A 15350-nucleotide genomic window follows, 5' to 3' on the forward strand; every position below is an offset into this window, starting at 1 on the left:
GTACCATGCTGTTTTGATCACTGTAGCTTTGTAGTATGTTTTGAAATGAGAAAATACACGTAAGTGGCTTAGCACAGTCCAAGCCACAATAATGCTTAATAACGGCAGTTATTTTTATGGCCCCATCCTAACCTTAAAAAATGAATTTCCTGGTATCACTTAAGAGGAAGAAAAAAAGATTTAATGATTTGTCCCACAGAGCTTTAGGTTTGTAAGACACATAACTGGTGATTAATAACAGAAAAGCCTTCAATAAAATAATACCTATGTAATGATAAAATAATTTCAGATTATTATAAACACATATAGGTACTATATATAATTTATATATGTTATAATCTACTATACACTAGAACACTAAAATAATGAGGTTAAAAAGAAATAATATAGTTTTCAAAGGCATGCGGAAGAATATATCCAAATATACATAGTGAGTTTAGATGACCAGAAAGATGGCCCACAGAAAGGATCAACTTGAATTTCAAGTCAACATTTCCATTTAGAAATATTTCCAAAAAGAATAGACATTCTACTTAAAAATCTGTTTCAAGTCTTTCTCCCACTAAAGACTTAATATTTGGCTGTTTTCCTCTGAATGTTTTCAGTGAAATAATTCTTTTTTTTTTTTAGGAAGATTAGCCCTGAGCCAACTACTGCCAATCCTCCTCTTTTTGCTGAGGAAGACTGGCCCTGAGCTAACATCTATGCCCATCTTCTTCTACTTTATATGTGGGACGCCTACCACAGCACGGCTTTTGCCAAGCGGTGCCATGTCTGCACCCGGGGTCCAAACCAGCAAACCCAGCAGCCGAGAAGCAGAAGGTGCGAACTTAACTGCTGCACCACCAGGCGGGCTCAGTGAAATAATTCTAAAAGAACAGGAATATGGCAACATCAAAGAACAAAACATGTCAAATTTAAAACTACAGAGGAGTGACAGAAATAGCGTTAACAGCCAAAAAATGAGATGAACACTAAAATGTTACTTAAGTCATTAATCAAAAATATATTTTAAAAATAAAGCATATAATGTTCTTTGTAATCTTATTTAATGCTTAGGCTTTCTTTACACACTAAAATGAAAGTTGAAAAGTAAAATTACTTTATTTTTTTTTAAGATTTTATTTTTCCTTTTTCTCTCAAAGCCCCCCGGTGCATAGTTGTGTACTTTTAGTTGTGGGTCCTTCTAGTTGTGGCATGTGGGGTGCCACCTCAGCGTGGCTTGACGAGCAGTGCCATGTCTGTGGCCAGGACTCGAACTGGCGAAACTCCAGGCCCCTGAAGCAGAGCACGTGAACCTAACCACTCAGCCACGGGACCAGGCCCCAAGTAAAATTACTTTTGAAAAAAAATTCACTTAAAAAATTTTTAAAGTCAATGACTTTCTGTTAACCTTTAGCATTGTAGGTTTGGTGGGCCTGAGTAATTTAGGGTCGCAGACTATTTGACCAACAGAATCAATTAAATCAAATCTCTGCTGATACATTTTAATCTTGTCAAATTCTTTTACCATTATTGCCTTAACTGAAGTCACAAGTTACCATCATCACTGCCCCTCCCCCTGCACAAAAGCAAAATACTTTCTAGATATACCCTGGCTCTTCCCTATCATGTTCTCAGGTGGGACCATCTCATAAGGGTTTTTTTCCCTGACATTTTCAGTAATTACACTAAACTCAATTGGATATAATACCGAATTTCATCAATCACAATAAACAATGTTTTTTAAAGCAACAAACATTACAATAAAGCTTCTATAAAAAAATGTTTGAGAGAAAAATTAGTCATTTAATTACCTACAAAGAGATTCCATAGTCTCCATAGGGCTAGTTTTCAATAAAGAAAGTTTAAAAAAGATGCTTCTAAATTACCTGTCAAGGCTACAAGAACAACTGAATGGAAAATAGCACCATATTAATACACAAACAAAATTCAGCCATCCACTGGAACTCGAAGTAAGAAGCCTCACGATATGACTGTTACCACCAAGGATCATTTTTTCAAATATCTTCAATTTTTTACCAATCCTAAAACTTATTCCAGAACCGAGTGGGACTACTAAGATACAGGTAAAACCAGAGTACTTCATTTTACAATGTTTCAAGTGGGAGCAGTGAGAGGCTAAACTGAAAACATGGTTGGCTACCCTATAAAGACGGTAGAGATATCAGATTTTGGCACATGCTCCAAAATTAGTCCATCAATGACAATTAAAAATATACTAAAGCCTTATTCTTCGGATTTCAGTTAGCATACATAAAATACTAGTTAAATACATGTGCTTAACTTTAAAACATTAATGTACAGAATTAAGATGATGATTGAGTTATTTAGCTATTATTTTATTTTTTGCTGGGAAAGATTCTCCATGGGCTAACATCTGTTGCCAATCATCTTCTCATTTTTTTCCCTGCCCAAAGCCCCAGTACACAGCTGTGTATGTTCTAGTCCTGAGTCCTTCTATGTGAGCCACCACCACAGCATGGCTACTGACAGACCAGCAGTGTGGTTCCGTGCCCAGGAACCAAACCCAGGCCACTGAAGTAAAATGTGTCAAACTTTAACCACGAGGCCATCAGGGCTGGCTCCGTAGCTATTATTTTAAATACATGCAAACAGCTGTTTAAATAGAATAATTTTAGGGTTGAATATTCATGCTCCAGGGTTAGAACTTTTAGAAAGTAAATCAACATTTTTCTATTCCAATTTTAAGGACTTCACTTCCTCCAATCATTCTTCTACTGGTTCAAGTCGATTTCACACTAGCTAACAGCGGGTGAATGATATTTGGAACAAGCAGTCACATGAGAGGGGAAATTTGATTAATCTGAAATAATTATATTTAAAAATAAATACAATTAGCCCATAAAGTGGCACATGTATTTTATTAAAACCCTTATAAAACCTGCCTGCATTCTGAAAGTATGACAATGGTAGGAGGGCTATTTTTTTTTTTTTTTTTGAGAAAGATTAGCCCTGAGCTAACATCTGCCGCCAATCCTCCTCCTTTTGCTGAGGAAGACTGGCCATGAGTTAACACCTGTGCCCATCTCCCCCTATTTTATGTGGGATGCCTGCCACAGCATGGCTTGACAAGCGGTGCCATGTCTGCACCTGGGATCTGAACTGGCGAACCCAGGCCACTGAAGTGGAACGTGCACACTTAACTGCTGCGCCACTGGGCTGGCCCCAGCAGGGCTATTTTTAATGTAACGTTTTTCCTGATTTAAAGTCTTCAGAAAATTTCAAAACTTCACTGAAGTAAAAATGCCAGTAAAGTAATATTCAGTCAATTCAATATTTAGAGTTGGTCAAGTATTGCATAACTGGTAACATTTGCAGAAGGGATCACCACTTACCAGCTGCTCGGATTTTACACCATATAACTGGATGGTCTTTGCCACATTCTTTGACACAGCTAATGTGAGGTTGGCATCAACAGCAGCTACATTTAGTTCACTGGAGAAAACAAAAACGCACTTTAATTATTAGCAACACAGTCATCAAAAAGTAAAGAGCAACATACCAACCTAAACCCAATAAGCAATGAGGTGATTCGTTTCATAGATTTCACAGACTGCTTCCAAGAACCAGTTGCATTGTTTCATTTTCCCTCCTAAATTCAGCATTAGAAAAAAGTGCTTTGAGATGACTTGGTTAATGACCAGTTTCTCATGAATAAAAGCACATCATGTGTGGGTTCAGGCTGTGATTAAGAGAGTGAATTGTGTACAGATTTTTAAAGTAGCACTCTTGTTAATACTGATAAGTGCAATTAGAGAGACTGCATTTCACAGACATCTGCAAGGAAATGACAGCTCTTGAATGGAATGATGACCTTGCAAGGACATAGGCTAAAAATACAAATTATACACGGTACAGAAAGATAGTTTCTGTAGAAATTATTCATACATGTTATTTTGTACAGAGTAGCTTTTTAAATATGTCAAAAGCACAATCAGGATTTTTGAAATTTTAAAAATTTGGATTCTTAAAGCAATTCTTTATCATGCTTATTTTTACTTTAACATTGGATTGAGACATTTGAACTGACTGCCCAAAAAAAAAAACGTGTTTATAAAGACCATGGAAAGAATACTAGGAGTTAAAAATTGCATGAAAACCCACTTAAAGGTAGAAAGCAAGAAAAGTAATTATTGTCTCTGAAGTAGCAGAATAAATCTTACCAGATTCTTTATAAAAAAGTGAAGAACTTTGAAACAACACTAGTACATACTATGTGTGACAAAATGCCTTTTCATATAATGAGAGAATTTTATTAATGTTCACTTTTAAATTCTATTAAACACTGGTATAAGTATGCTTCTTCAAGCTCCACATTATATTTGATTTGTCAAGCTGCACAGAGGAACAGGAGAGATGCCTCTTTAACATTTCCACAAACAGGTCAAAGAGAGCCAGTCGAATCCAGGACTACCACACTAAACAGATAATGGAGACATTAGGGCAAAAAAACCTAGAGTCAGGACTTTGGAAAGTCAAGATAATTGTGGAGAGATTTAAGATCAAGACACTGGGCAATTTAGACACTGTATAGGAATGTTTGCAGCTGGAGAGACACTTATGTGTATGACACCTGTGGCTTTTTAGTCTTACTCTCACATGGCTCAGAATCACTATCTTCAAATTTTAGTCTAGAAGAATCTAGACAGTTCTATACCTTGGTTCTATATTGCCTAACTACTATTTTTACTCCCCACAATGTTCATCTACAAATGTGCAGACCTACTGTTATGACAACTTGTGAGCTATGACAGGAACAGAGATAGTCTCAACTTCAAATTAATCTGGGTAACTGCAAACGTCTAAAGGCAGCAGTGTAATTACGTTGTCGGCAAGCATTCAGGTAGCACCTCTGCCAGATATCTGCCCTTTTGAGAGTTTTAAAAGCTGTCACATCCACTTAGTTAGAAAGCTTGAAATAGCAAACACAAGTAGGTAAGTCAGGATTATAATCCTGGTAAGCCATGAAGTACTTTCTGGATTTAAGATAAAAAACATTAACCTCTATGCTATAGCTTCTCAATTTGTAAAATTCTTTTTGTACTTACTTTTCTGTGTAAAACTAGAAATTTACTGTGGTATAAAGAATGAGGTTTACTTTGCATCCTTGACAAGATACAGAATAATTACAACAGACTAATTTTAGACTCTATTTAAATGGTTTTATTAATTGGAATCTCAAGCACTTACTATATGTGCACTCATTCACTGCAAAACTCTTGATTTAACTGCAAGGCTAATTACTTGAATAATTTGAGATAAATTAAACATGTACTGCAATCACACACCACTAACAAATGTGGCTGGCATTTTATGGCACACCATTAATAAATAAAAAATACGGACCTTGCGATGGTTTTAATGATACCTTCAAGTTCATCCGCAGAAGGAGGATTACGACCACCAGGGGGAAAAACCAAGTTGATAGGGTCGAAGAGTCGAGATAAGGATTTTGACAGATAGGCAGCCTCATAGGGTTGCAGTGAGTCTTTCAGAGCCTTTTCTGGACTATGGGAACAAAATTTATGAAAAATGAACTTAAATTATACAAAATAAATGCTATTGTATTAGGCCGTAAATACTTAAAAACAGATCTCGTGTATAAAAGGTAACTCTATGAAGAAAGACAAAGAAACAGATTTGTTTAGAAATGTGTAAATATTTCATAACTAAACATTTATTAAGGACAAAACACTTAAATTTATACATAAGTCCTAGATATAAATGTAATACAATATGCACCAGTACCTACTGTAGTAGGCCTGTCACTTGAAATTAAAAGAGTAACACTGTTAAACATTATTAATTCTAACGGAGCCATGCTTTACTTAGTAAACCCTGTCTTTAGAGAGTACCCAAGCACACATGACACAGGCAGGTCTGCGGAGACCTGCTCCCCTAGCTCAACCTTCCACCTGCAGCTGCCATCGCCCACAGCTCACTAGCTGAGAGTGGAGTGCACAGGACAAGGGTTTGTTAGCCATCTCATGCCAAAACTGTCACTAACAAGAATGAGCACCAAATAAGAAGCATTTGTGAAAGTCCTACAATCACAGAAATACTCCTAAGTGGAGTTCTAAGCTAATCTGTTTTACAATATTTTTCATAAACTAAAACTTAGCCTACTAAACACTTCTTTCCCCCTTAGTCTTCCCGTATCTTCACGTATTTGTGTTTTAATTTAGCAGTCCAACTACTGGGTCTGACATTTGTCCTTTGACAATTACTACAAATGTCTATAACCATTATTTTCGTGTGTTTTCTTGCTGCTATAATTAACTCCATATCTTGTTTTTTCAATGCAGCTGAAATTTTTTTTTAAAGATTGGCACCTGAGATAACAACTGTTGCCAATCTTTTTTCTCCGCTCCTCCTTCCTCTCCCCCAAACCCCCCAGTACATAGTTGTATATTCCACTTGTAGGTCCCTCTGGTTGTGCTGTATGGGATGCTGCCTCAGCATGGCCTGACAAGTGGTGCCACGTCCGGGCCCAGGATCCGAACCAGTGAAACCCCAGGCCACCGAAGCAGAACACGAGAACTTAACCACAGGGCCACAGGGCCGGCCCCATAATTAACTCCCTATCTTCTCACATCACCTGTGTTTAAGATCCTTCTACCAGACCTTCCATTGTGTTTTTTCAAAAAATCTCCCTTTGTCCTAAATGTTAACCTTGAAAACATCTGACCTGCTCCTTTCTGAATACGAAATCTGGCTCTCTCTTTGTCCCATCCCTTCTAGTCAAGCGATAAGACCTAGAGGGCAGAATGCGCTTGGCTCCTACGTCATAATTCCACAGTTATCTCTCACCACTTTCTCATTCAGTAAGTGTTACACTCACACATATTTCCTGAGGTACTATGTGCCAGGCCCTTGTTAAGTGCTGGGAAGATACAGATTAAAAGTGCTGCACAGTCTAGAGAAGCAAGGTGCAGAAAAAGTGCTAACCATAATAACCTCTGTAACAGAGGAAGATAGAAAGACCACAATGAACAGGGAAGAAGTGGCGTCTCAGTCTGTCTGAGGCAGTCTGCTACTGAAGTAAACACCATCCATTTAAACGTCTTCTCCATTTTTGCTCCTGTCATTTACTGACCTTAAGAAGCCTCTTCCCTCTTCCACAGAAATTTCTGCACTGAATTATAAGTACTAACATTCTTCCTGTTCTCCACATCTGCTGTAGGGATCCTTGGTGACTACAATGTCAAAACAGGTGACTTTTCTAACACCTGTCCTGTAGACAAGTCTCCCTTTACTCTAGCTTCACTATGAGCTATGTCAGCCACCATCATTTTGAACTGCTCCACGTCTAAGATCTGCAAGCTTGAAGACAACTTTCCACGCCCCCGCTGTCTTCCATCTCCTTTCCTCCCACAAATACTATTGAGTCTCTACAGTTTGCCAGGTGCCTCCTAGGTGTGGGGAACGCAGCAGCGAAGTCTGCTAAAAAAATCCCCTGTCCTCTTAAAGTATATACACTAACAAGAGAGATACACACAAAAAGAAACATTTTAACATGAGTTAAATACGAAATACAATGGAGACTGACAGATAAGTTTTAAGAAAAAATTGAAGGAAACCAGAAAGAATATGCTTAGGTCTTTCTCTCTTTCTTTCATCCAATTTTAGACAGGATGAGGCAAGGGAAGCCTTAACGAAGAGACCTGAGGGGAAAGAGGGGGCATGTTACACAGATTTCCAGGGTAAGAGCTTTCTACGGGAGAGAACAGCCAGTGCAAGGCCCAAGAAGGCCCAGACCTGGCTGTGTCTGCCAAAAAGACAGAGAAGCAGAGCACTTCAGTGACAGGAGTGCAGCACAAGATGAAATCAAAGGGAAAACAGATGGAACCAATCATTCCAGGCTTTGTATATCAATAAAGGTGCTGGATTTTACGCAGCAGCAGTTGCTCTTTGACCTCACTCAAGTCAACACCTTTCCTACTCCCACCCTCTGGCAGCCCACCAAGTCTTCTGTCCTTCTTCATCCTCAGCCAACCACTGCAAGGTGGTCCTCATTAGCATCCTGATCTTTCTCACTCACCTTCCTTTCAAAGCTCTTACTAAGAAAATCTTATCTAGATGGTCTCTGTATTTGCTGCCAAGCTTCCCAAGTATTGCAAAGAGAAAGTAAACCGTATCTATTAAACATCTACACAAACCCCTTAATTTCAAGAGAACTGAAGCCCAAGCTATTAACCTGGAATTCTACTTTGGCAGCCCTTCACTCTCTATAGGTGACCATTTGCCTCTGTGTTACACTAAGACCAAAACCACTGGCAATGACCTTCACCAACTTGGCATTTCTCTAGCTTTTTTTTTCTTTGTAACTTCATCTGTTGTCTGTGATTTTCCTGTTATCTCAAAGAAAGAAGTAGCTTTATTTCTCTTTCCATATTAAACTTTTCAGAAGAATTGAATCTACTTCCTCCTTTTCCATTCTCCCTGTAAAAATTGCTTTATGGGGGGCAGCCCAGTGGCATAGTACGTAAGTTTGCGTGCTCCGCTTTGGCCACCCAGAGTTCACAGGTTTGCATCCCCGGTGTGGATCTAGCACCGCCTGTCAAGCCATGCTGTGGAGGCATCCCACGCACGTACAAAATAGAGGAAGACTGGCACAGATATTAGCCCAGCGACAGTCTTCCTCAAGCAAAAAGAGGAAGATTGGCAACAGATGTCAGCTCAGGGTCAATCTTCCTCACATACACACAAATTGCTTTATTTACATAAAGCAACAATTCACATATATAATTCACATGCAATTCAACCATTTAAAGTATGTAATTCAAAGGCTTTTGGTATATTCACAGATATGTGCAACCATCAATATGCTCAATTTTAGGATGTTTTTATCACCTCACAAACACACCTCATACCCTTCAGATATAATCCCTTTACCCCTCACCCCAGGCTTGCACTAAGCAACCACTAATCTACTTTCTAGCTCTATAGATTTTGATACTGTAGCCTTTCATATGAACAGGATTATACAGTGCATGGTTTTGTCACTGGCTTCTCTCACTTAGCATAATGTTTTCAAGGTTCAGTCACGTTGTAGCATGTATCACTACCTCACTTGTTTTGATGCCTGAATAGTATTCCATTGTATGGATATACCACATTCTGTTTAGCCATTTGTCTGTTGACGGACACCTGGGTTGTTTCTATCTTTTGGTTATTATGAATAATGTTGCTATAAACATTTGTGTACAAATTCATGTGTGAAGATATTTTTAAAAATTTGCTTAACATGTTTTTTTCATTGTGATAAAGTATACAGAACAAAGTTTACCATTTTAGCCATTTTTAAGTGTACAGTTCAGTGGCATTGGATACATTTATATTTGGTTTGGCAACCATCACTACCATCCATCTCCAGAACTTTTTCATCATCCAATAATGAAACTATACCCATTAAACAATAACTCCTCATTCCCCCTCCCCGCTAAACATGTTTTGATTTCTCTTAGATATATACCTAGGAGTAGGACATATGCTAACTCTGTGTTTAATTGTTTGAGAGACTACCAAACTGTTTTTCAAAGCCCTGTGCTATTTTAGATTTCCAACAACAATGCATGAGGGTTCTAACTTCTCCACATCCTTGTCAACACTTGTTATTATCTATATTTTTTATTATAGGCATCTTAGTGGGTGTGAAGTGGTAACTCATTGTGGTTTTGATTGATTTGCATTTCCCTAATGTTAAAAATATTTTTGTGTGCTCATGGGCCATCTGCCTATGTTCTTTGGAGATATTTCTATTCAGATCCTTTGCACATTTTTTAATTTGGTAATTTGTCTTTTATTGTTGAATTGGAAGAGTTTTTCAAAATATATTTTACATACAAGTCCACTGCCTGATATATAAATTGCAAATATTTTCTCCCATTCTTGATTGTGTCCTTTCAAGCACAAAAATTTTTAGTTTTGAGATAGTCCAATATAATATCTTTTTTTGTTGTTGTTGCTCATGCTTTTGGTGTCATAGCTAAGAATTCTTTGCCAAATCCTAAGTCATGACAATTTGCCCCTATATTTTCTTCTAACAGTTTTAGTTTTTAGAACTTAAATTTAGTTTTTTGATTCATTTTCAGTTAAGTTTTAAATATGTTGTAAGGGTCCAACTGCATCCTTTTGCATGTGGTTATCCAGTTGTCTTAGCACCATTTGTCAAAATAACTATTCTGTCCCCATCGAACAATTTGGACAAGCTTTTTGAGTGTCAGCTGACAGTGGATCTATGGATTTTTCCCTGAAATCTCAATTCTATTCCACTGATCAATGTCTATCTTGGTACCCGTACCATAACATCTTGATTACCATTGCTTCGTACTAAGTTTTGAAATCGTAAAATGTGACTCCTACTTCATCCTCTTTCAGGATTGATTTGGTTATTCTGGGTACCTTGTAATTCCATATGAATTTTAGAATCAGCTTGTTAATTTCTACAAAGAAGTCAGCTGAGGTTCTGACAATGACTGAGTTGAGTTTGTAGATCAGTTCCGCAAGTATTGCTGCCTTAACCATGTTAAGTCTCGTGATTCACGAACACGGGATGTTTTTCCATGTATTTAAATCTTTAATTTCTTTCAACAATATTTTGTAGTTTTCATAGTGTAAGTTTTATTCTCCTTTAATTGAATTTGTTCCTAAGTATTTTATCTTTGTGGTATTATTGCTATACGTATTATGTCTATTAACATTACAAATCTAACAATAAATTGTGATAATTATTACTCTACCATCTGTCATCATTTCCTTAGCACATTACAGCTTTGCTCCTGCCTACCTCCTTTATGCTGTTATTGGCAAATGTATGTATATATTTTACATTTCTATATATACTATATATACATTCTATATATATTCTCTATATATATTACATTTCTATATGGTATAGGCCCAACAATACATTGCATACATACTTTATACAATTGCAGTTTAAATCAGTTAAGAGAAGAAAGAAAAAAACATGCATTTATAAGGTCTTGTATAACTTCATAATTACCTTTACTGATGCTCTCTGTTTGTGTGGTTTTGAATTACCGAGCTGGAGTGACCTGCTTTCAGCCTGAAGAACTCCCTTTAGTATTTCTTGTAAATTAGGTCTGCTAGCAACAAATTCCCTCAGTTTTTGTTTATCTAGCAAAGTCTGCATTTCTCTCCATTACGAACAAGAGCTTTATTGGATACGGGATTGTTGGTTCACAGTTTCTTCCTCTGAGCCCCTACCCTCTCACCTCCTTTGCTTCTGCTGAGAGGTCATTGTAAGTCTTATGGGGGTTCCCTTGAGTGATGAGCAGTTTTTCCCTTGCTGCTTTCAGCATTTTCTCCTTGTCTTTGATTTTCTGCGTTTTTGCTGTGATGTGTCTGTTCGTGTTCTTTCCCAGTTAATGCTACTTGGAGTTTGTTGAGCTTCCCGGATGTGTAGCTTGTTATTCAATAAATTTGGGGAGTTTTCAGGTATTAACTCTGAATATTTTTTGCTTTCCTTTCTCTCTCTCCTCTTCTTGTAGTACTCCCATTACGTCAATGTTGGTGTGTTTACCCATGTCTCACATTTCTCTGAGGCTCTGTTCATTTTTCTTCATTCTTTTTCCTCTCCATTCTTTGGCCTGCATAGTCCCTATCAATCTAGATTCTGGTTGACTAATTCTTTTTTCTGCGTGTTCAAATCTACTATTGAGCCCCTCTAGCGATTTTTTAAATTTCAGTTATTGTACTGTTCAACTCCAGCATTTCCATTTGATTCTTCTTTATAATTTCCATCTTTTTATTGATATTCTCTATTTGATGTGACATTGCTGTCACACACTCCTATACTTCTTCAATCATGATTTCTTTTAGTTCTGTGAATACATTTATAACAGCTACTTTCAAGTCTTCTCTGTTAAATCCCACATTTGGTCATTCTCACAGACAGTGCTGCTTCCTTTCTTCCCCTGTGGATGAGTCATGCTTTCATGTTTCTCTGTATGCCTCATAATGTTTGTTGGAAACTGACCTTTTCAGATAATACAGATGGCAACACTGGGTACTGGTCCTCCTTACCTCAGGGGCTTACTATTGTTATTTGCTTGTTTATTTTTTTGGTGACTGGCTGGATTATTTTAGTGAAGTCTATTCCACTGCCACGGCGCTAGGCCTCTGATGTTGCATATCAGAGAGGCACAGCTTTGGGTATGCCCACAGTCACCCAGGGAGGACAGTGGTACTGACAGGGTTCTCTTTCCTTGACCACACCCAGCTGCTGAAGTCTACTCACTGCCAGCAGACTGCTCTATTGTTTTCAAGAATACTTGAGGCATAAATTCCTTTACAAACAAATCCAATCTAACGATAGCTCCTTTGATAGAACAGTTTCTGAAGTCATGTTTGATATTTGTTCTGACCCCCAAGGACTCCTTGCAGTTGTCTTATTCCCCGGATCTATCCTAAGAGCTAGTTGGCCTATAGTCTAGTCTGTATCTTCCTTAGATCCATGAATATCCTCCCCTTTGCCTCTCACCACAGTCTGCACTGCTTTGTTTTGTATTTTCCTGAGGAAGATTGGCTCTGAGCTAACATCTGTTGCCAATCCTCCTCTTTTTGCTGATGAAGATTCACCCTGAGCTAACATTTGTGCCAATCTTCCTCTATTTTTTTTTTCTTATATGTGGCTCACTACCACAGCATGGCTGACGAGTGGTTGCAGGTCCATGCCCAGGATCCAAAGCAGAGCGTGCTGAACCCAGTGCTGAAGCCAACCACTAGGCCACAGGGCCAGCCCCTCCGCTGTTACTGAGAGTGTCCTCAGCTTTTATCTCCAGGCTCTGTTGGGAATGAAGTCAGTTACTTTGGGAAGAGATTAGGAGTTAATTGTTTTACTGTCTGCTTCTCCCCCAGACAAGATCTTTATGCCAGAGCTCTGGAGCTGGGGTGGAGAAAAGGGCAAGCTTCTCCCTGAGGAAGACCCCACTCTAGGAACATGGTGGAGGCGGGCAGCAGCCTGAAGTCCTCTTAGGTTGCCTTCCTGGTGTGGAACCACCATTTCAAAAGCTGGGGGAAAGGTTTATTGGGGCACCAGTATATTCGTGGAGCCACAATAAGGTAGAAACTCCACCCCCTGAGTGGCAGTTGGGCACCTCAAGGGAGCACCCACCTCTTCATCTCACTGGCCTTAAACTTAGCCTCAGTGACAGGCAGCTGAGGGCAGGATGAGAGATGCTGAGTGTCTGCCCCTCCCTGGAAGAAAGCCCTCCAGCTGGGAGTTGGGCAAGATGGATCCTGGTGTTCTTGGCTGCTGCAGTCTGGAATGGAGTTTAGGCCTTGCCGAGGTGGGAGGAGGGAAGGAGGAAACAGTCTTGGTTGAAGTATCACAGACTGTTACGGAACTCTTTCTTATGGAATTTTCACAGATTTTCTTGAGTAGATGATTTTTCATTTGCTGTTTGCTTTTATGACCATTTCCAGAGGCTTGAAATTGTTGAGTTTTAATAGTTTTCACCAGTTTCACTGGGGAGTGAGTCAGTGGAGTGGGAAGTGCTGTCATTCCAGAAGTCAATCTCCTCCCATTCTGTCTTTAATCAATTCTAACACAGTCATGCATCACTTAACAAGGGGATAAACTGTGAGCAATGTGTCACCAGGTGATTTCATTGTTGTGTGAACATCATAGTGTGTACTTACACAAACCTTCATGGTATAGTTTACTACATACCTAGGCTATATGATACTCATCTTATGGGATGACTGACATCATATATACGCAGTCCATCAGTGACCGAAACTTTGTTGTGCAACGTATGACTCTTATGCTTTTGTAGCTACCATTCTACATCTATGCCTCCAACAACCTTATTTTGCTATACAAGAGGTCAATTCTCAGTCCTAATCTTCAACTTTTCAGTAGCATGTGACACATTAACTATTCCTATTCCAACTTAATGAACTCATTCTTTGGAGTTCTACACTATTTTGAGTTTTCCTCTTATCTCACCATTTTTTTTCTGTTTTACTCTTCTTTGCAGGCTGCCACTCCTCTACCCAATCTATATATTTTGGAATGCCTATCTCAGGCCAAGAGTCTCTTTTCTCTTCATCTACATCTTCCCTACAGAATCTCCTCCAAATCCCTAATTTTAAAAAATCTATATGCTGATGACTCCCAAACATGTATTTCTAGCCCTGATTCACATTCAACTACCTTTTCAGCAATTCTATTTGCATCTTCAATTCAATAGTTTCAAAAGAAAAACCTTAATTTAACTAGAGTTAGCAGTCTTCCCCCAACTTGTTCAAGCATATCCTTGATTCTTCTTTTCTTCTCAAATTTCACCTACCAGCAATTCTATTGGCTTGCCTTCTAAACTGAATCTTGAATCAATCCGACCGATTCTTACCATCTCCTCTGCTCCTCCTTGTTCAAGTCATTACCATCTCTTGTCTGGACAAACAAAATAGCTTCCATTTCCTATTTCCCCTTCTCTGTGGTGACCCTCCCTTAGTTGTTCACAAAGAAGCCAGAGTGCTAATTTTAACAGGTTATCAGTTCATATCAGTCCTCTGTTTAAAAGCAATGATTTCCACTGTATTTGAATAAACTCCTATAAAGCTCTACATGATTACATTTCCCTTCCTCTCTGACCCAATTTTATACTCCCCCCCTTCCTCATTTGCTGTGTTCCAGCTTTCTATTCCTCAAATCTCATCTTAATTTTCTCAAGGACTCTAAATTTGCTTTTCTCTCTGCCTGCAAAAATCTTACTCCAAATCTTCCATAGTTGATTTCTTCACATTATTTAGACCTCAGGTCAAATGCTACCTTCTCATAGAGGTCTTCCTTGACCACCCTTTATAAGGCACTCTATCCCATTATCTTGCTTTATTTTCTTCATAGCAATTACCACTATTGAAAATTCAGCACAAATAACGAACGATGAAAAATGCTAACCTGGTTACTCGTGCCTTGATTCTTTTCTGGTTCTCCTAGGGCCTTATTCCATTCATTACCTCTTTTCTCTCTTGCATCTCCTATCTCTTTCTCTCTCCACTGGCTACTTCTATCTATAAATACTTTCAACTCCCCTTCTATCACTAAAAACAAACAAAAAAACTTTTCCTTGGCTCAGCTAACATGGCCAAATTTATCTTTTCTTCTCTGCCTTACTTCTCAAAAGAACATTTAAAACACATTGCATTTGTTTCCTTATTACCCTCATGAGTTTCTGGCTTCTTAGAATATGGGTCACCCTCTGAATTGGGAGAATTCCGTCTCCAAAGAGTAACGATGAAGCCATATTGGTTAAAACAGTGATTTTTTTCCACTCTGATTTTTTTCCTTCCAT

At 38.4% G+C, this 15350-nt stretch overlaps 1 protein-coding gene across 1 annotated transcript in view; it reads right to left on the minus strand.

The window, feature by feature from the left end:
* COG5 (component of oligomeric golgi complex 5) overlaps positions 1 to 15350 on the minus strand; it is a 336800-nt gene that overhangs the window by 69613 nt on the left and 251837 nt on the right. Inside the window, exons 13-14 of the mRNA XM_046670005.1 lie at positions 5371 to 5532; positions 3360 to 3459 (exon numbers count right to left, since the gene is read on the minus strand). Coding sequence (XP_046525961.1) covers positions 3360 to 3459; positions 5371 to 5532 — 262 coding nt within the window. The remainder of the gene's footprint in view (positions 1 to 3359; positions 3460 to 5370; positions 5533 to 15350) is intronic.

The sequence above is a fragment of the Equus quagga genome, chromosome 8 (assembly GCF_021613505.1).
Source record: "Equus quagga isolate Etosha38 chromosome 8, UCLA_HA_Equagga_1.0, whole genome shotgun sequence".
NCBI lineage: Eukaryota > Metazoa > Chordata > Mammalia > Perissodactyla > Equidae > Equus > Equus quagga.